The sequence below is a fragment of the Branchiostoma floridae genome, chromosome 17, assembly GCF_000003815.2.
Source record: "Branchiostoma floridae strain S238N-H82 chromosome 17, Bfl_VNyyK, whole genome shotgun sequence".
In the NCBI taxonomy this organism is placed as follows: domain Eukaryota; kingdom Metazoa; phylum Chordata; class Leptocardii; order Amphioxiformes; family Branchiostomatidae; genus Branchiostoma; species Branchiostoma floridae.
Window position 1 is genome coordinate 6173990 of NC_049995.1, and position 23278 is coordinate 6197267.

The 23278-nt window shown below is 40.3% G+C and overlaps 1 protein-coding gene and 1 long non-coding RNA gene across 2 annotated transcripts in view; both read right to left on the reverse strand.

Moving 5' to 3' along the window:
• Positions 1–4941: 4941 nt before the first annotated feature.
• LOC118404219 lies at positions 4942–6231 on the reverse strand. The gene is made up of 2 exons (XR_004829768.1): positions 6091–6231; positions 4942–5818 (listed from the first exon to the last, which is right to left on the reverse strand). It is a non-coding gene; the product is annotated as an uncharacterized LOC118404219 (long non-coding RNA).
• Positions 6232–6287: 56 nt separating this feature from the next.
• Positions 6288–23278, reverse strand: part of LOC118404205 — a 31072-nt gene continuing 14081 nt past the window's right edge. Inside the window, exons 5-12 of the mRNA XM_035803233.1 lie at positions 12289–12515; positions 9989–10124; positions 9508–9600; positions 9076–9224; positions 8499–8611; positions 8105–8252; positions 6766–6861; positions 6288–6629 (exon numbers count right to left, since the gene is read on the reverse strand). Coding sequence (XP_035659126.1) covers positions 6474–6629; positions 6766–6861; positions 8105–8252; positions 8499–8611; positions 9076–9224; positions 9508–9600; positions 9989–10124; positions 12289–12515 — 1118 coding nt within the window. The 3' untranslated portion in view covers positions 6288–6473. The remainder of the gene's footprint in view (positions 6630–6765; positions 6862–8104; positions 8253–8498; positions 8612–9075; positions 9225–9507; positions 9601–9988; positions 10125–12288; positions 12516–23278) is intronic.

Consider the following 23278-nt stretch of genomic DNA (forward strand, 5'->3'; position numbering starts at 1 on the left):
TGCTGTAGAAGAGATCTTTGTCCTCTTCCGTTGCCTGTTCGGTTGGCGCGTAACATTGAATAATGGTTGTCTTAATGTATCTTGAATAAAACCTCGCTCTTATGATACGCGGACTAACTGGTTCCCATCCTAGCAGGCTTTTCCTTGCCTCTTTGTCCATGATAATGCCTACGCCTTCCTGGTGTTGACCATCTGTCTTACCTGAGTAACAAACTGTTTGACCTGAGTTGAGCGTTATCATGCCTGAGTCTGTCCATCTCATTTCGCTTACACCAAGGATACTCAACCTGTACCTCTCCATCTCTTTTACGACTTGTAGTGTTTTGCCTGTCTCGTACATGGTTCGCACATTCCAGGCTGCAATTCTAAGTAGTTGTTGGGGTGTTGCCAAGGACTCCCTCAGAACGGAAACTTCCTCTCGGCTTTCATTTCCACTCGTCATGTGGGGTTCTGCCCCAGTCCTCAGTTCCACGCCCGAAGAAGAATAACTTTCTAAGTTCGTCAGCGTTTCAGTAGCACTGCAACTTTCACGTGGCCGGATGCTGACCCAGCGCACAACCTTCTCTCTTTCACATCCGGGCTTGGGACACCGGCAACGGCGGAGTTGGATCCTCCATTTGGCGACTACCCAATTTCCACCCCCTCATTCGAGGTTACAGAGTAGGAACTTGCCACCTACCCCAGGACAAGGAAATTGGTACATTCGGGCCCTCACACCACGACAAGGCTGGAGGATCGGGAGCCGATGTTTGGGCTCCCAGTGAGGGGTGTTTTATTTAGAGAGTAGACAAAACTCATGTACACTATAAGCTGGTTAAACTCTCTTCCACTCAAAGATTTGCAGAAGCCGCCAGAGATAAAAGAGTCCGTTACAAGTTGGTAAATGAGGTGTAAGGGAAGGGGTAAGAGAGAAAGGTTGACAGACAACTTTAAATTAATAAATTTAAAACAATTTAAGTTAATAAATGTAGCACTTGACCTATGTATAAAGTAGAATGTCGGAATACCAAGGATTTCTTCCAGAATGATCAATTCTTATTTGAACGAAGAAAACATTACAACCAATCACTACATTAACAAACTTTATAAGACATGCTGTTTTGGTCATGCCTTAACTATAAAAATGAAACGAAAGTTTGCAGTGGTTTGATTTTAATGGTATTATAAGGTATTGACATTAACGTCAGCATATTTAAAGTTTTTACAAAAGGCGTAAGTTATCTTAATAGCACGCGGATAACGCCAGGAGAAACATTTGCTCATTTGCGCAATCTCCCTCTAACACACACACACACGCACACGTACACTCACACACACACACACATACACACACACACACACCTACACACACTCTCACACACTTCTAAGAAATCCACACTTTCTTCTTCATTATCTGCCTATCACCAGAGTGTTTTGGTGTTTCAGTTAAGTCAAAGGAATGTATGCGTAGGAGTAAGTTACTATGTACGTTTTCACCATCACATTTCAAGCAAGTCCATCTCCATCTACAGTTTCAACACCACAGACTATTGGAAGCCGATTGTGTGTATTACAGTAGTTTTAGAACCTATGTTTTGGGCTAATGTTAGAGTCAAAGATAATGTAATATCATAGCATATAGTGATTTTTCCATATAACAACTTATTTCCCTATCTTTTCGATAGCTGTAATGCAAACTTTTATTTGAGTCATGGACAGCGAAGTCTCTAAGTTTTGTTTCAGAATGGGGAAGGAGGGTGCCTGTAAAATGACATTTCTTTTACATCTGAAGTTTCCGAACATATGACATGACATAAAACTTTTTATTTTATTTTTGAATGCCTTTGCAAAAAAAGAAAAGTTTCACACAACAATTTGCAGACAATATTCACTAAGCATTCTTTTTCGCTAAGTTTAAACAAGATTACATGGTAATTAAAAATCATTAAGTCAAGTTCACAACTTTCCTCACTTCACTCAAGTGAACATGAGTACCCTTCAATCGGACTCCAGGGTGGATAGTAACGTATCAGTCACTACTGGAGATCCTAATTAAAACCAAAACCATAATATATATTGACGTTTTGAAACAGGCCTAGGGTTGAACCAAGAATTTTTCCAACTATAATGGTATGGGAATAGTGTGTTAAATTGTTATTATGTCAACATATGTTATTATACAGACGTAATCAGAAATTTACATTTGCCAGTATGACTCATTATAACAACGTTTGTATTTTCTATGTTGACACTTTATATAAATTCTATTTCTTAATTTAGTGATTTAGAATAAATATATGAAGATGGACCAACGTATTACTCAAAGTCTCCACAGATGCCCTGTGACATATAGCATATACAAATATACGGCATCAACATATGATGTATTGTGAGCTACTAACTCGTGCCATTGTGCAAAAGAATGAATACACGCCGCCAGTACAGCTTGTCAGCTACTTTATTCCCACTACATGGCAGAACAGAGGAAATAGAACACATGAAGAGGTCCACATTAAAGTGGAATCGAGTCCATTTTTCTATGTCTAACAAGTCACAAAATATATACTACTCTTTTTAAGCCACCATAAAATACACGCATGTGTGCTGTCAACCATTTCCTTCTATGTAAGGCCACATCAAGTAAATATTATGGATGAAATCCTCTGCAGACTGCAAAAATACTGAAATTGGGCGAAAAACAAGATGGCTACATTTTCAAAATTAACACCTTAAACGTTGTAACAACATTGATGTGACAAAAATTTTGTATCACAGCCAACAAGGCATTCATTCCTGTATTCATTACGTGCCCTGGCCTTGTAAAGGTGACACTAGAATGGTAAACTGGTATCACTTAACAAGTTGACAACTACCCCCATTACTTCCATGTTTGTGAAACCTTCACAAATATCCAGCTAGTTTCACTTCTACAGTCTTGGCTACCTCACTAGCTTCACTTGTACAAGTACAATGAAGGCTACAACACGACGCATCTGCTCAATTTTGGAATTTCTCGTCATGTTGACCATCTCCAAAGAAGAAAAAATGTTGTTGTTTTTTTAAATTGGACAAAAATTAATGATCGTGCTGATATCGTCCACAAAATTTACTTACTATGTGCCCTATATAAACATGACATAATATGATATATCTACCAAATTATCTTTCACCTAATACCTATCATTTTAGAGGACATAAACGCATAATAGATCACGCGATTTTCTAACGAGGCCAAAACAAGAAAACTATCGCAACGTTAAATATACGATTTAACTGTTATATAATCTTATAAATTTATCATATCTTACCACCAACGCTACAGTCTAACTTATTTCTACATATTACATACGTTTCAAAGGCGATACAAATTTTGGTTCACAAACATGTGCTATGTATACTTCTAACTAGAGTTCGGGGACCTCATACCTCCATGAAATATTTATTGCTTTTTTGTGGATGGTATGTATGTTTATAGTCGATTGTATTTGAGAGTAATGGTTATAAATGTTATGGGAAAGTAGTGGTCTATTTATTTAATGACACAGAGGATGTCCATCTGATTAGTAATTATTAGAATGTGACACTTAATTGTGTAATGTGCGTTTAAGAGGTCGACGGCATATGGTAGCGTGGTGTTCCTTAAGCTTGATGTTTGGCATTTAAACTGTCTAAGGTTGTCAGCATTATTGAGGTTCGACTATGTGCCTTAGAGCGGTGTGGTGGGAGGAAGTTGGGAAACTCAGAAAGAAGAAGGGATGTGGTCAACTTTAGTCAGATGGTGATTTGATTTTACACCAATATGTCATAACATCAGCTGTTCACACGGTACAAAAATGAGATGCACACTTTTCTCTGATAGCCCTACATCAACTGTAAGATGAATACTTGGCGCCAACCCCGTCTGCTAAAAAACAAGTACCATTGGCTACGAAAGAGACAACTAACAACTGTCCCTTATCGTAACGAAATCAGAACATCTGTATCGCCCATAAAACTTCTGACACCCAACCCATCTAAGATGAGAGGACCTAATGGCATTTTAATCACCATGTCACTCAAATCAGCAGTACAGTATGTGAGACATCCATACCTGTTAAGCATTACCGTTAAATGTACCTCAACTTCTTACAATTATACTTACACTTCACATCTCCATGATATCCTAAGCAGACATAAATAAAACTAATTATCATATTCAAAAAACTCGGGGTTCCCCAAACAGCTGTCATACAAATCACCTCACTATCTGCTTGGAGCTAAGCCCATTAACAAAACTTAAAGCACGATGCCTGTTCCAATATATCACAGATATAGGGGGGATTTCTGATATTGTTACATCGATTATAACGACAGATACGGCGCCCAAAATTACATCGATTCGAGCTTTCATCACAGCCCACCAACACAACAAGTATGAAACCAATCCATCCAGCCGTTCTTGAGTAATCTTGTACACAGACAGAGACACATAACAGAACATATAACCTCCATGACATTTCATGGAGGTAACTACTGTGCCAACTGTTACAAATATTTCAAACAGTCCTAAGCAGACATAAATAAAACTACTGGGGGTTCCCCAAACAGCTGTCACCTCACTATCTGCTTGCAGCTAAGCCCATTAACAAACACATACAGCACGATGCCTGTACCAATATATCTCAAATATAGGGGTGATTTGTGATATTATTACATCGATTATAACGACAGATACGGCTCCCAAGATCTTATCGATTCGAGCTTTCATCACACCCCCACCAACACAACAAGTATGAAACCAATCCATCCAGCCGTTCTTGAGTAATCATCTACACAGACAGAGACACATAACAGAAAATATAACCTCCATTCCATGACATTTCATGGAGGTAATTAGTGTTGTAAGAAGGGGCATATGCAGTATACAGGATCATGCTATTTGATATGAATAGATAACACGTAAAAGATTGTCACAGTGAAATCTACACTTTCATCTTCTGTACTTCCTTATCACTCTTTTAAGTTGCATAGTACAAGTTCAGTAAATAATCACAAAAATGGCACCTTGCGCGTCTTCCTATGAAAGTTAGAAAGCCAGCTGCTATCAAGACTTTAAAGCATGCTGCACAATTCATCCACATTGTTACTGCCTTTCTTATCAACCTCCTTCTCATTCTTCTTATTATTCTACTTCTCATCTACGTTTGATCGTTTTTCTCATCCTACATATTATTCTTCTCAGCATTCCCTCTCATCCTATACTTCTCATATTATCCTACATCTCTTCCTCCTTCTCATCCTACATCTCACCCTACATCTCACCCTACATCTCACCCTACATCTCACCCTCCTTCTCACCCTTCTTCTAATCTTTCTTCTCATCCTCCTTCTCATCCTCCTTCTCATCCGACATCTTATCCTACTTCTCACCCTACATCTTACCTTACTCATATTTCTTCTCATCCTACTTTTCACCCAATATCTCATCCTACTTCTCACCCTCCTTCTCATCCTTCTTCTCATCCTCATTCTCATTTTTCTTCTCACCGTTCATCTCATCCTGCATCTCATCGTCCTTCTCACCCTCCCCCCATCCCCCTTCTCATCTTTCTTCTCATCGTACATCTCTTCCTACTTCACATTCAACTTCTCATCCTTCCTTCTTATCCTATTTATCATTCTTAATTTCATCCGTTGTCTCATCCTTTTTATACTCCTCACCCTTCTTCTTATCCTACTTCTCAACCTACATATCCACCTTTTCCTTCTCATCTTTCGTCTCATTTTTCATCTCAACCTTTTCCTCGTCCTTTTTCTCCTTCCTCTCCTCCAGGAAGGCAACGGTCGCTACTGCCCCTTGCTGCAAAACAATAGATAATGTGTCAATACTCAGTTAAAATATTTCTTATATTATAAGCCAATGCATCTAGTCGATCAAATCCCACATTTTGTAATTGAATATACCCAAACACATCATCAAGTACATCCACAAAAACATACACATAGATAAACGCGCGCGAATCAAAGAGCTAGTAGAGAGTTGCAGTAATGCCACATTTCTTCACACACAAATACCCAAACAAAAATGTAAAAAGAACATACAAGACTTTCTAATAAGGGACAGCATCTCACCCTCATGAGGAAGTTCTTATCTTCAACTTCCATATCAAAATCCATGGTGCCCACATAGTCCACGTCTATGGCGATTGACCTAGAGATATCCTCCACCTGGAGGATAACGTAATTTCAATGACAACACAACATGGTACATACTTAAGTTGCCCCCAAATATCAAGCTTTCACCAAGAATAAATTATCACAATCTAAGAAGTGCACTTTAACAACGAAGAAACATCACCCGCAGTGTTCTCTAAGCAGGTCAATAGTAGCTGTAGTGGCCGCGATTTTTTCCAGCTGCCTCCTACCACCCCAACCATAACCTCTGCTTGGAGAAGAACAAGCACGTTGCTCACCAATGTACAGCATATTGACCTAAGATAGAAAATGTGAAACAATCATACTTCAATTCCGCTGTTGTTTCCGACGAACTTGAGGATGGTGTCGAAGTAGTCGCGTGGTTCTGACACAAGCCTTGGCTTCAGGTATTTACCCTTGGCCAGTTGCAGAGGACCAACGTTGTCCTCTATTTTCTTCAGCATTTCTGTCGTCAGCTGAAAAAGTAGACGTTTAACATGATGAATATCAGTTTACAAGAAATTACTAAAATAATATGCCATTGTTTTAAACATATAACTGGCTTTGTACAACGGTACATTAGATTCAAATAAGTGAGAAATTACAACTTACGTTGCCATCTTCATCCATTAACAATCCATCCATCATCTCCATGGCCTCTTCCGGTGAACGTACGTTCACAATATCAAGGTTTTTCTCGGTGAAAATCTAAAATGAAAATAGTCAAAAGTGAACGGACTCGGTCGCTTCATTCGGTGGTTAGGAATAGACCATGAATTATGGCACCGTATATATATCTGTGGGCGGGTCATTAACCCTATAATATCGCCTGGTCCTCTGCTATAATCACCTCATAAAACCTCCAAAACTCTCAAATCTCAGGTTAAGCCCCGGCGAGAAGTGAATTTTTTAAAGACTTTTGAATAAGGGGAGGCTTTCTATTTTGTTACGTTTTATTTACCAGGGGCTCGGCGATATAAAGAAAATCTAACAAAGTAGACAGCCCGCATAGAGAAACGTTCAAAACCAGCCGGAGCCTAACCTCTGCTTTGAGAATAGTTGATTTTTACTAAGGCCATGTTGATTTGATTATTGGATGACATCCTCCGGGAACTCCAAAACTGATGCGAGCGAGCGAATAAAAAAAAAGTTTGGCCCCCCCAAAAAAAGTTGCTTTCAGTATGAAATCAAAGTGGCCAGGAAGGTTGAACATAGAACTAAACACACATAGTATGGTATACCAACAGTTAGGTGTAGGGACTAGTACATCATACGGGTGCAAAACATTTTTTTCTTCTTGGACCAATCCGAAAAAAAACAGACCTTAAAAAAAACAACAGAGCAACAGGTTTCGCCAATTACAAAATGGACACACTATGTCGGCAGCCATTTGGGGTCTAACCAGGGGGCCAAGAAGACAACAAGAGCGAAGTCAAGTAGGGTTTATAGTCAATTGTACCAGGTTTCTACAGTCAAAGGTACAGAGACAGTTAGCCTTTATTACATGGACATGGGATTTTAGAATGCAGTGGGAGTCCAATAATCCACCAAACAGATTCCTTTGTAGCAGAACTGACCAATTACCATTGTTTTGAGTATTGCCAGTTCTCAAGTTTCCACAGACAATCAGGTCCAGGTTCATGTAAGGACCTGGAAATGATCCTCTGGACCTGAATTTTCTGTACTGGTACCTCCCCCAACCAACAATAGATTTTTTTTTCTTTCTGTCCTTTCAGATCTTATTCGTTGACTTTAGATTCATTTTGGCATTCTATGGTATTAGTTATCTGTTTTCTGATACTTTTTTTTCAATCTACGGAATATTTGTGCTCAGCTACAGCTGCTTTGCACAATTTATTGTGTGGTCGAAAACGTTTTTTTTTTGGAAATGGCCGAAAATTGGTGCGAGCGCGGATGTCATCCATATAATCAAATCAACGTGGCCTAATACCTGTGCCAAGTGCTCCCTCGCTCCTTCAACGTTGTCATCTTCAATACACTCGTATAGTCCTTTAATATGTTCGCCAACTAGTTTCTTTAACATTTGTTTTGCTCTTTCTCCTACGTCGTCCTGCTCGCTCATCTTCTTCTTGTACTTCCTGTCGAAAGTTAGTTCTGCTAGAGTGAACCATTTCAAATGAGTGCTTCAGAATTGATATAAAAAGCGAATTAGCAAAAATCTTCTAATGAATATTATAGTTGATTTGAGGAAAATTACTGATCTTGGAAATTTCTCTTGGGCCGATCAGCCGCAGTCGAACAATCTCTTGCGAATGATGTGAGGGAAAAGTAGCAAAAACTATGTCAACTTCTTATCCTAGTTGAAAAGAATACAAACAGCTTACTTGTATAGCTCCGTCTGAGGTTGTTCTTTTTCAAAATCAGGTTGTGCCTTCACCAGCTTTCTTAAGCGCTCCTCAAACTGTTCCTGGTACAATTCAGGGTCCTTCCTGGAGAACTTGATATAATGAAGAAAATAGTCACCTATAAGGTAGTGCTTGTGTCACTTCAGGCTATTAATGTGGTTATCTGTTATTTTTGCAGTGCCCCTGTTGGGTGTCAACGATATCTTATTCCATTTTATTTGATTTTGATTTTTGATTTTTATGGTATGAAATGTTGAGGTATCGCTATAAAAGGTGTGAAGCCGGTGACGGCTCGGCTCCAAAACAACAATCATTATGAGAAAGGGGATCGCCAAAGAGCCGCAATTCGTTGAACAAGAAATGCCCTAGATTCATAAAATTTACAATATTGATTGTATGATTTTTTTTGGGCACCCATTGTAGTTTAACCGAGTGAAAAGCATAAAGTGATATACCAACTAAATAGATTATTGCATGAACAGGCGACGCAAGCAAAGTTGACTGACTTTGGTTTTCATTCTCTTACAGCAAGAGTTAATCTGTACCAGAATCTTACCATTAGAATGCCCAGAGTCTTGTCATTCCTGGTGTCGAAACGTTCCTTCTTCCTGTGTTCCGGGTGGAACATCCTAGAAATCTTGGCCTCATCTTGCATCGACAGCATTTTCTTAAAGGTGTGTTCTTCTTTGTCGGACAAGTACCATCCTAACATGAAGTCAAATATAAAACATTCAATCTTGCACCACAAACATAATATTTAATTGCCGAAGCAGCATAATTTGTAAATTTCTTTCTATTATGTAGAGCATTTTTCCTATCTTAGTCCAACGTAGACTTTTCTTGTTGAAAAACATTGCTTGAAAGATGCATACCACTCGTCCTCTGAATGAGATACAGGGTCCACGCGAAGAAAAAAAAATTAGCAGTAAAACCTATAGCAAGAAACTAAACCAATGTCATCGCATGTTTACACTACAATTAAACTTACCATCAAATGCCCAGAGTGGATAGTTGGCCACCAGTCCACCGTCGATAAAGGTGAATTTGGGGAACCCGTACCCCTCAAACGGCTGGAAAGCAACTTGAAAAAGCAAAGGAAACATACTTATGAAGTCATGATCAAGATTTGCACTGATATACTTGGCTTAAGTTGTGCTTCACACATGGTGCTCGAGAAAATTGAACATAAAGATGACTAATTTTGCGAAAACCAAGGTGAAGAGGAGACTATCGATGTCATATGTGGAGGTAAACTTTGGGCATGACATAAGATTAGATTAAAATCAATGTACGACTCTTCCTGTCTAGAGACTAATGTAAGACAGTAGGAAAGGAGACCGGGAAACGTACATTATACGATAGTAGAATTCCATATTCCATGGTCCTGTGGATGCCTTCAAATTCTAGACATACAGTCGGAAATGTACATGCAGCTTTGTGAAGCAGGTTTAGTGGATAGACGATCTAACCTGGAATGGACATAGACATGCGCACTGCATCCCGAATCTTTATCATGGGCGTGGTTTTCACATGGAAATAAGCTTCACTGCCAAGGACCATGTTGTAAGCCACGATGCACAGCTCCTTCCCCGTCACACGGTGGAGCTAACACGTACGGAAAGGCCGATTGATTTGTAAAACTGCATTACATATTTCTTGTACGATGTAAATAAAAAATTCTAACGTGAAATTTTGCAGAGAACCGGCTGTATGCATTCACATAAAACATTGCAATAAATGTGCAATCATAAAAATTATCTCGAAGTACTAGTTCTACTACCTACATACTTCATACTCGACCACGATGCTGCATACGCGTCATACTACCAAAATGGTTTGAATCTTTTCGAGGGAGGAATTTGTAACAGTTTCCAATTGATTATGCATAGATGGTCGGTGATTTGCCTAATTTGTCTCGGCTGATCATCATCTCTATCCAAGAGGCACAAGTTCAAAGTAGAAAAAGTATTAAAGTCTTATCATAGCATTGAAGACCCTTTTAGTGATTCCTGATTGATTATGTAAATACTTAACTAATTTGCATGATTTATGTCTAATGATGTTCACCTTCACTAAGCTTCATAATGTTGTAATCATTAAATTAGCATCATTTACCACAGTGGAATTACAATATTATTTGGCAAAGGTTAAAAGGGAAGACACTAAAAGGAAATGAACAGAGAAGAAAACAATAGCCCAACACAGCGATGCAAGGAGATTTTCTCAATCTGATTGATATGTTTTCATTTATACGGCTGTAGTGTCCTCAAAATCAGGTCTTACCGTGAAATGCAGGGATTTGTAAACTTTCATTAATTATGCAAATAAGCACCTGATCAACACAATTGCCATTTCAATATAAAGATCATCACTTAAGGTATTTGCATACCAAATGTCTTGACGATCCTTCGACCCTTTCTGAGTTATTCTGTTTCTAAGTCTGCGACAAAGTTGGCCCCTACAGTTCAAAACTAGCTGCTAGTGGCCCAAACCTACACCACTGACTTCGAGCCTCAAGACCTATAAACCACTCAAAAATCACGAACCTGCATTTGCAGAAAATTTAACATCCAACTTTGAAGCGCTGCTGCAGTACCGCAACACGCCGCAAGAAGGCCCATTATTGAACTTGACCTTCCTTTTTGCCACCCCTACCTATCCACCAAATATCATGATGGAAATCCACCTACAACATCTTGAGTTATGTTGTCCACGGCCAAATTAACTAATCAACTCCTACTTTGTTCGTCTTTCTTAATTGAAATATTAACAGACGTTTCACCTTTGAGCCCTCAGCTGAAGAACCGCCTATGTAATACTACACCACTACTGTTTGATTTGACACAGTTTTCCAGAATTGTGACCAGCAGCTGTGTCCTTGATATATGTCAATGTACTAAGCTCTATTCTTTACAAAGGGATCATTACCTTTACCTGAGCTGATTAATTAAGTAAATCAGGACCTGCCTTGTATGAAATACATCTTAATATGTAAACCATCACCTAAACTATCTATATTCCAAACACAGTAAAGATCCATTAACGTAGACTTTAGCTATTCTCCTCCAAAGTATCGAGCATAAATGTCCACTGAAGTTCTCAACAAGCCGCTAAGGGGACAAAACATAAACACTTACTCCCAGTTCCTAGAATATAATCCACTACTAGAAAATCATAAACTTAGCACTTCCAAAAAATTTAACTTTAAAATTTGAACTTCAGCTTCAGTACCACAACTCGTTGCTAGGAGGTTTATTATCGAACTTGACCTTCATTTCTGCGACTCCAGTTCATCCAGTAAATATTATGGAGATATAACGTCTGGACTTATGTTGTTCACAGCCAAACCCACTTAAGTACAAAACCAGCTACAGCACCGTAGGTAAAAGAAAGGTAACTTGCACTTGCACTTGACCTTCCTCTTTTTAACCGCTACCGCTACACACCTGCCAAATATCGTGAATATATCCCAGCAGCATCTTGAGTTATGTTGTTCAAAAATAAGCGCACAAAGATACAAAATCGCTGCAGTACCATAGGAAAACGCAAGGTAAACCGTTTCTGAACGTCCTTTTCACAAACGCTACAAACCTACCCAATGTTCCATCTACATTTTCTCGAGTTATATGCTGTTGACCTACATATAGACCCATCATTACCGAAAACATAATTTTCTTGGAGAAAAGATTTAAGTGTAAAATAGTTTATAACCGGTTATTAATTAACACTTTTATCTTCAAATTACTACTCATGGCGTGCGCTTTCTTACTTTGTCGAACGTGATGTCTTTGTTCATTCCTCTCTTGTCCGGATGAAGTTCTCTAAGGTTCCGTTCTAAGACGTCTCCGAACCAGTCATAAAAATCCTTCCCTTCGAACATGCCTCTCTCTTTAAACGCTGCTGAGGCCATGGACACCATGTCCACCGTCAGCCAGCTAGGCACACCACGGACGTGGGGAAGCTTGTTCATGGAGCGCCACCAGCCCCTTGGTGGATCTGTACGTGAAACGAGAAATATTTTATAGTCTACACTTAATTTTGTTACACCATAAGGAGTAGTTCAACCATGTAACCCATGTATTTATTAAGCCAATAGCACACATACATAGACACATTCACCCCCCCCCGGAAAGTCTAAACCACACGTTTCTCGCCACAAAATGGACCAATCGGCGGGCGCCACAGGATGAGCCAATCGGCGGGGAGCGTTTTGCCACGCCCACGCGCGAGCTCCTGATTGGCCAAGCCGTCCAAAGCGGCATATACGGGATAGCATGCTTGAAGGTTACGTTACCAGTATATAGAAGTAAGGGACCGGTGAAATAATGAAGTATTACAGCTTCAATAGTCGCGCGCTGCGACTTATGGAGCTTTCATTATTAGATGGCCACTGTCCCGAAGAGAAGGAAATAGTGGAGAACGACCCTTCCTTCCCCACAAAAAGTCAGCTTTCGCCAACCGGACGCCAGCAGAAATGGCGAGAAGTTATGGCGAAACTAACGCTACAAAACGGCGTCCTCGCGCATAAAGACGCGCCACAACTGCAGCTTGTTTCCGTTGAAGCAGTGCAGGAAACTTTCATGAGATGTCATCACAACCATCGCTCATGGGAGGAAACATGGAAGCTGGTAGGTCACAGTGTACATTTTGTTAAAACAACGGATGTACAATTGGCAACGTTACAATAGCCCTTATTGATAGAATTCTGACATTTAAAAAAGGATTAAACGAATTAATCCGTTTGAGTTTTACAACTTTGCTAATAAATACATCACAATCTACACAAATACACATTCAACCCATCTGCACTGACATAATAAAGAAAACTGACGCCCAATATGTTATAAACGAGCAATTACTCAAAGTCCGTGACATCAAAACATGACTGACTCAACTGCCGTTACAAGGTCACTCAGTCACGTAAGAAGTTGGCCTTACAAAGTCAATCAGATTGGCAGTTTTCACGACTGTGTGGTATTTAACAGTGCGAAATGAATAATGAGTCGAATCTACTCCTTGTCCAAGATTTCTGATTGTCTTGAGCAGATAAAGATGGTCATAATCCGCATGTTACTGTAGGTACGGTAATCAGATGACCGCTAGTAACCCCACAGACGTGAGTCTAACGCTGTGAATATGCTATCATATGATGAACGTCACAGAGTCACCGCAAGTGTTTTGTGCAATAAATGTTTATGACAACAGATGTAGTAGAAATTCTACGAAGCTTGTTTTTTTTTTACTTGATAGATGCAGTAAGGCTTTCTTGTCCCCCACACAAGCGTAATGATATTATACTGTTACATTCAGGGAAAAAAATAGCAGAGTGGAAAGTAGATTTCGCCTGTCTCGTCGGTCGTACCATGGTCCAATTAGTAATATTATTGTGACCACTTTATGGGTGATATATTCGCGTGCATTGCTAAATCGCTCGTCAAAATCAAAGAGCCATAAACTGTAGGTTCGACTAAAATCTTCTTGACTTAATTGCAATAATTGAAGGAGACTGGATCTGCATAAGTGTCGCAATCCACCATATCCCTATAAGGCACTGAACCCCGCTCAGATTTCCTTTTAGTATTATACCCCTGGTGCAGTATGTAGTTAGATAATACTTGAATTCCGAGCGGACATTTCTCAGTGTTCCTCTTACCACATAAAGTTCGCACCTTTTGAAATCTAAAGACTCTAGCTGGTCGTATGAAGGCTCCGTCTTTGCAATGAATTCGCTGAAAGCGCTAAGACCACTGGTCTGTTACCTTAGCCAAGATGGTTATGTTTTGGGTAGCGTTTGTATGTATGTTTCTATGTTTGTAAGTAACGTTAGAAAACCAACATAACTCGAGAACGCCTGGAAGGATTGTGTTGATATTCGGTATGTTGGTAGGTCTTGATGAGACCTGGAAACAATTAGATTTTGGGCCCCTAGCGGCCTGTTCCAGTACTGCAGATGAACTTCCTGGTTTCATATTTCGAGTTCTCCACATGCTGTGGCTATGATTTTTGAGTAGTATACAGCTCTTGATGCCTAGAGTAATTGGTATAGGTTTTGGCCCCTAGTGGCTTGTTTTGGAACTGCAGTGCAGGTTTAGTGTGAGACTTTGAAAGGGAATAACTCAAGAAGGTGACGGATTGTCATGATTTTTGTATGTAGGTAGCTTAAGTGATGCCTCATATAACTACATATTGAATATGCAAATTGGAATCTAATTTGCATAATTAATTAGAGATATCGTCTAAACATGCTCAGTTCAATTATAGGACCATTGCAACAAGACATTTGTAACCGAGAAAGAGAAGAATATTGTTAGATATATATGATGCAAAATAAAGACCTAATTTGCATAATTAATGAGAAAATGTTATATTGTCATTGTGGTAAATGATGGGAACTTCTTAACACTAACTATAAGACTTTCCAATTGCACTGCTAAGTGCTGACCTATCAATTTATGAAGGGTGTGCCATCGTTCCAGTAACACAGCCTTGAAAAGACCTTTGCTTTCCTTTGTTACTTGCCAACGACCTAGTCGAAGACAAACATTGCTTGAAGTGTATTTTTTTTGGTTATCATACATGGCCTAGCGGAAGACCAGTGCGTGAAAACTGCATCTCTTGTGTAATACAGCCAAACCGTCATTGTTCAAAGCTTCAGTGGCTCAGGTGTAGTAGAAAGTAGAAAGCTGCACTACTGTATGAAAGGTATCAATGTTTGACGAGTCAGTCTTTCCTCCGAACTTGGCCAAAACACAATTTATGAAGGATACTTTAACCACACAATTTTGAAGCAAACTGTCTCTGACCAGTGTGCGACTGTTTGACACAATGAAATGGCAAAAACAACTGAAAACATGAAGTTATGACAAACCGGTAAACCTTTAATGACACAGGGATGAATCTGACAGTGTGAATGAATGAATGGTATACACACAGGCTGAATTGCATTCTTTTACACTTACAATCATTGGCTTAGGCAAATTACAGCTTTAACGAAATTGCAGCGGACTTACAACAAAATTTGCATTCTTATAATCAACAAAGACGAAGACTTTCCATGGATAAACACAATTTCATAAAGACAATTTACGAAATTTAATACACATGAAAAGTAATTGTGTGAAACATGCGTCTTCCAAGCTCTGAAATATTTTTGTTTCCAAGGTCGCGTCTCTCCTGTAGCAGAGTCTGAAAACGGTGCCATGCAGGATTCATTGTTCTAGTGATATAGTTTTATTAATAAAGTTATACAAACGACTTCAACATTAATGCTCACATGGTCCCTAGTACATGTATATAAAATCATTTCTATCCATTCCAACCTTTAAGGTATCTCACCTGGTCTCAACTAGTCAAAGAAAACACATATATCTCACCTGTAAGGTACTTTACCTGGTCTCACCTGGACCTCAGTCAAAGAAACCATACATATTTCACCTGTAAGGTACGTTACCTGCTCTCACCTGGACCTCAGTCAAAGAAACCATACATATTTCACCCGTAAGGTACTTTACCTGGTCTCACCTGGACCTCAGTCAAAGAAACCATACATATTTCACCTGTAAGGTACGTTACCTGCTCTCACCTGGACCTCAGTCAAAGAAACCATACATATTTCACCTGTAAGGTACGTTACCTGGTCTCACCTGGACCTCAGTCAAAGAAACCATACATATTTCACCCGTAAGGTCCTTAACCTGGTCTCACCTGGACCTCAGTCAAAGAAACCATACATATTTCACCCGTAAGGTACTTAACCTGGTCTCACCTGGACCTCAGTCAAAGAAACCATACATATTTCACCCGTAAGGTACTTAACCTGGTCTCACCTGGACCTCAGTCAAAGAAACCATACATATTTCACCCGTAAGGTACTTAACCTGGTCTCACCTGGACCTCAGTCAAAGAAACCATACATATTTCACCTGTAAGGTACTTTACCTGGTCTCACCTGGACCTCAGTCAAAGAAACCATACATATTTCACCTGTAAGGTACTTTACCTGGTCTCACCTGGACCTCAGTCAAAGAAACCATACATATTTCACCTGTAAGGTACTTTACCTGGTCTCACCTGGACCTCATATCTCACACATACACACATACAAACACTACCAAAAGCATAACCTTCTTAGTAAAGGACAAAAACCTACTATGATACTAATGGTGTTACTTACTACCGTACGGAATGATATGTTACTAGAATTGTCTGTTTTGTCAAATACTTACTGCCATATGGAAATACCTGTTTTGTCTAACTAAATGCAGTGCTTGTGGAGAAAAAGAGATCTTACATTTCCATTCATTTTCGTCATTTTCAGATAGTGTCTACATACCAGACGAATAGCAAGCGCTTTGGAATCCCACAGAGCATGTTTCGCAAGGTCTTTGATGAGTGTGGGTGCCAAAATACAGTGGCACAAGAACCTGTGTGTCCAGAGACCACGGGAGAGCCAGAAGCTGTGTGTCCAGAGACCACGGGAGAGCCAGAACCTGTGTGTCAAGAGTCCACGGGAGAGCCAGAACCTGTGTGTCCAGAGACCACGGGAGAGCCAGAACCTGTGTGTCCAGAGTCCACGGGAGAGCCAGAACCTGTGTGTCAAGAGTCCACGGGAGAGCCAGAACCTGTGTGTCCAGAGACCACGGGAGAGCCAGAACCTGTGTGTCCAGGGACCACGGGAGAGCCAGAACCTGTGTGTCAAGAGTCCACGGGAGAGCCAGAACCTGTGTATCAAGAGTCCATGAGAGAGCCAGAACCTGTGTATCAAGAGTCCACGGGAGAGCCAGAACCTGTGTGTCAAGAGTCCACGGGAGAGCCAGAACCTGTGTGTCCAGAGACCACGGGAGAGCCAGAACCTGTGTGTCCAGAGTCCACGGGAGAGCCAGAACCTGTGTGTCAAGAGTCCACGGGAGAGCCAGAACCTGCATGTCCAGAGACCACGGCAGAGTCCAAAGGTCCAAAATTCAACTTGTTCCATCAAATTGGAGTATCGTCATGTCAAAATCAAAGTCCCCTAAAACGTAAAAGAAAAGTTACCAAGAATGACTACCAGGTGTTTGAAATAGAGCGTGATACCACTGATGAACACATAGCTACTCTGGCTGCCAAGTTCAGCTGCCAGATGGTTTTCATCAGAGCCAAGCGTAAGGTTACCTTCAGGCGAGCAAATGGCATGCTCTGTCGTGGCACGGTCAGGGAGTACGCATGTCACAGACATGGAGCTCCGTCACGCAAGCGTGGCAGCAAGCGCAACAGAAGAAGTAAAAAGGTTGGGTGCACTTTTCACGTGAAAGTTATGGAGCCTGAAGACATGTCTATAAAGCTTGAGATACGTCTCCATAGTGTCCACGCTAACCATGTGCCTGGGTCAACAGAAGACAGCAAGTTCCTTCCAGTAGACAGTCGGGTACTGGACATTGCTCACGATTGCCTGGACGCTGGCCTACGCATTCAACAAACTGTGAACATTATACAAAATGTTGTTAGTTCTGGTAGCATTGGGGAAATTGACAAGAGCAGATACAGGGCAGTCATGACACGCAAAGAGCTAACAAGGCTACAGCACCAGCGAAGACGGAAGCATAGGCTCTCTGATGATGACTGGTTTAGTACTTACAGCAAGCTCAATGAGTACAAGTCCCAAGGAAAGTGCATCTACTTCCAGAAGTATGACCCAGACAACGCCGATAGCGACAAACGGCCATTTGTCGCCGTCCTACAGACAGAATGGCAGAGGAGAATGGCAGAGCGCTTTACCCCGAACAGCGCTTGGAGCGTTGACTCAACTTTCGGACTGAACTCATATGGTTTGCCACTGTTCACAGCCACAGTTCCCAATCAAAACAAAGAAGGAATTCCACTGTTCTTCCTCATCACATCGGCAGACAAGAACACAAACCAGGAGGAGACAGGGATCAAGGTTGGCTTCTCTGCAGTCTTTCAGAATGTGCAAGCACGACCAAACGCCATCCTTATAGACAAATCTCTTACAGAAAGACGAGGGATACAGGCCGCAGTGGACCAGGATGCCCTGTCGTGGGACCAATCCAAACAAACAAAGTGCAGGATAATCCTGTGCTGGTTCCACTGCAAAAAGGCGTGGACGGAAAACCTCCTGCCAAAGCTGCCAGCGGACGTGGCAGCAAAAGTGTATGACCAGCTCTGCACGATGATGTTTGCCAGCACATGGGAGAAGTATGAAGAAGAAAGTAAACGAATGGAGGATGAGTTTAACGACTACCCAGCAATCAAAAAGTACCTCCGTGGCTGGGACTCGGATGACTGGCGACACATGTGGGTCAGGGCTGGGAGGATGTTCCCTCATGGAGACCAGAACACCACCAATCTGACGGAGAGAGAATGGATGACGATCAAATACACCATTCTAACTGGACGCGCCAATCACCGTATAGATACGCTCCTAGATGCGCTGATTGGAAACCCTAGGGACGAGAGGTATCAGGGTGGCCAGACCACAGTGGCCTTTCATGTAAAAAAGCAAGAGGAAGCCGACATGGGCTTCAACACGAAGTCATTGTCAAAAACAGAGCGCGGTCGCCAAGACATGGCAGAAATGTACATGGCTGCCTACAGGAAAGACCCTTCAGTGATAACAATGGTAAACCAGAACGTGCTGCTCTTCCATGTCAAGAGCACGAGTGTGGAGGGTGTATCACACAGTGTGAGCCTTACAGAACAGTTCTGTACATGTAGGGACAATGCCACAAATGGACAGACATGTAAGCACTTATTAACAGCAACCAAGTTCCTTCAGCAGTACCACCCCAGTCTGATCAACAGCATCATGCCTCCAGAGATGTACAATACCAGTAGTACATTTGTTCCTACTTCAACTTCAAGTGAGCTGTCTGAAATGTCTGCTGTGCTAGCAGAGGACCACCTTGACACGACTCAAGAAGACTGCAGGGGCAAACTAATGGATGGTATCACAAAGTTAGAGTCTGTTTTAACTGGAATGAAGGAAAACACAGCACAGATGACCGAATACCAATGTCAGCAGGCATCTACAGTTGTAAACCAATGCCTCCAGCAACTACCAATGACAGCAACACTTCAAAAGCCACAGACGAAAGACGAACGGGTAACAGCAGCTCGACTAGTCAAGTCTATACAGCAGAGCAACATGGCAGCTAGAAGAAGAAAGGCCAGGGCAAGTACACCTGCAAGTGCTGCTGCCTCAGCGGACAATATGACAGGTCCTACTGCAACATCATCAAGACGCATGAAAGTAAAACAGGTGCACAAACGTGTAAGGCTTCCAGGCAAGAATGCATCGTATAAGAGAGTGCGCTGTGACAACTGTGACACAAACACTTTTGTAGGCGTCACCAAGAAGGGGAAAACAGTCAAGGGTAGTACAACCTGCAAAAACTGTGACACCTCAATATCTTATGTAGCTTAGATATACTTAGTCTGATGTCTTAAAGAGCTTGGTCACAGAAGATGTTAATTTTTCTGTGCTGGTTTTCTTACAAACATTGTACTTGTACTTATTAAACTGTATTAGCCAGGCCTCCATTGATGTGGCTGCCAGTAACATGCTACATTTGATAATTAATGTTATCTGGATTTGTACTGGTATTATCTGGTCTATGTATATTATTTTGTTATGTAAATTCTGTCATTAAGAATCATTCTATGTACTAGCTGCATCATTGGCAAGTTCTTTGGTACAGATAGAGTGCATGCCAAACCCTCCTGTTTACAGGAGACAATTTTAGTTTTGTGAAAGAAGTTGTTATATCTTACTACTATCAAGATTCAACTTCATAATGCACCGCCTTCCTGCTTGGTGTGACATAGATTTAAGGTTTAGGAGAGGGCTCACAACGCCTCCCTGTAAAACTTGATGCAGGCTCTTGTACATGTATCACTTTGAACAAATTGAAGTTCTGTCTTTAATCATGACAGTTGAGTGAGAGATACTAGTACCTTCTTTAGGCATGGACAACCTGATTGTGTTATTATTATACTTCAGTCAACATCGTGTCCACTTTTAAGTAGAATAGTGGTTCAGACATGCTTGAAGGGCCAAGATATTGGTGATGTTGCTCGTTGTTAAAAATGTATTTCTTATATTAGCTCAATCCCTGCCAAACGTTTAATGATCTGTGGCCACTGGGACACCTTTACTTTCGAGCCCGCTTACCAGAAAGAAATGTCATTACTTCTACAATCAGCATCCAGCTGCATCAATTCAACTATACCTGTAGACTAGAGCATGTTTTGAAATACAAATTATAGTCTAGTGAAATATTGACATAATTGTTGTTCAATCTTACAACTTGTTTTGATCCATCATTGGTAAACTGCATTTCACTGATTTGTTATGGTAAACTCTTGAACCCTAATTGCAAATTGGATACAACTTCTGTGTGCCTTGTTCTAGTATACATGTACTAGTATGTATACTGATGTTAATTAACTGACTTGTTGTAAACAACCAATGGTCTTCTCTATGTAAAGTACAACTATTTTCATATTGCTTAGGACTTCAAGGTGTTTGGATTCACTTATTAGTTGACTATCACTTTAAATGGCAGTACCAGTAGCTCCTACAAAAACTTCGAACATTATGACATAAGGGATGAAAATACAGTTTCAGATTATTTGGAGGATATGATTGATGCGATGTGTTCAGGTAACTAATTTTATCACTTCAAGAGTTTATGGTAGATCTACTGTGTTGCAATACTTGCCATAATGTTACAATAAAAGGCCTGACCATGGATCATGATTATTTTTCCTTCAGTTGTGCATTTGTGAAAACTGTTCTCAAGTACTAGTAAACTTAGCCCCTTTATAACCTTAGCTACATGAAAGACATGTACCCATTTGTTAGTAGAAATATGACAGTTAACATATTAACAAACCAGAATATTGCTGGGATAAATAATTCAATCACAAACTTGCCTTCTTGGAGACATCTAGTCACACTCCAGTTGGTGTGAAGCCCCAACGCCACGGCAAGGCAGTCTCCATTGTTGGGGAAATTTTGTGGTGAAATGACACCTTTTGCAATGTTGCATTAGTCAAGAACATTAGAGTTCCAGACTGATGGAACAGTGCATAACCAATCAAAGAAAGGCAGTTTCTCAAAAACAGAACCTACCACCTATATAAAAAGCTCTACCTAGCCCCTATCATGTACAGATGCCCTAACTAGTCCCTATCACCCATACATAGAGCTGTGTACTGGTATACGTAACGTTATAGACTGTACCAATACAGTACCAGTACAATCAATTAAGGAACAGGTCGAAAATAACCGAACCCTGGCATACAAGTACTGTACCTACAACACATGTATACACAGAAGGACTGCTTGTCTATTACTTAGCCTACACGAAGGAACTGACAGAAGTTTTCACTTCAAATTACGGCAAATACCCGGTAGTCCCTTTCAATGGTAAAAAACATCAAAAACTTGCAGAGACATTTTGTAAACATGCTAGCATTCAGGAAGAAAATGCAATCAAATTTTCTTGTTGGCAACATGTGGATGATTTTTGTCTTTGTTTCCATAAACTACTACTACTAGTAATCCCTACTGGTGGTATTGGTGGTGGGGAATTATAGATCCTACAATTAAACACGCTTAGGTATCAGTTCGAACATGCATTTGGTGTGATCAAAGATCAATCATTATTTGAACAAGAAAGTCAGGTCTGGACCTGTACCTAAACCCGTGTACCTCTACCTAGAATTTGTTTAGTTAGAACTTACACAGCTCCATCCATAAAGTCCCCATATATATAAACCCTCTCCCTATACTATACACCCATAAAGTGCCCTACCTAGTCCCTATTACCCATACAGTGCCCTACCTAGTTACTATCATCTGTAACTTAATTAGTTAACCAATAACTAATCCCAAAAAAAAATTTTGAGCCCTCATGTCCTATTGCAAGGATGCCCTACCTGGTCCCAATAGTATGGATGCACTACGTATACATGGTCCCAATAGTATGGATGCCCTACCTGTTCCCTATCACATATGGATGCCCTACCTGGTCATTATCACATGCACATCACTTGTTGTAGTCATGAAGTTTCCTTCCACCTTTTTTGACCTGGTGTTATCAAGTACTAGTAATCTGTATGTCTTGGAATGAACTCACTGTAGATCTGTAAGTAATGTCAGAAACCATAAAGGCATAAATTAGACAATAAAGTAATAGTGATAGACACCACTAAATTAAATATATCAGAAAGCTGGCTTATCATGGTCAGCATTCCAATGTAGAATGTGTTTGTAGCATCTGATCATTTCCAAAATCATATAGAGTTGCTGGAGTACCTGCATTTTTGGCGTATAACTTGCAGCAGAGAGACCTGTACTAGTACTTAAGTTTCACTCGCCAACAAATGATATTTCTCAACAAGTATTCAACTTCTGACATGGTCATGCAGTGGATAATTTATGATTTCTGGTGCTATTGATTTTAACAACAGTTACTCATTGACAAAACAAAACAGCACAATATAAACAAACAGGGATGATATGCTCTACTCTATTCTACATTGTTTAACTCTACTCTACATTGTTTAATCTGTTTAATAAGTGATATAGTATCTGAATTTGATAACTTTTATCACAATTCTCCGGTTCTGTACAACATGAAAGAACAATATTGTAAATCCTGGAAGCTGAAGGTTAACCTGAAAAAGTTATTGTATTTACAAAGGGAGGACAATTATGGAAAGATTGTTGTTTTTTGTTTGATAACAATGATTTAGAA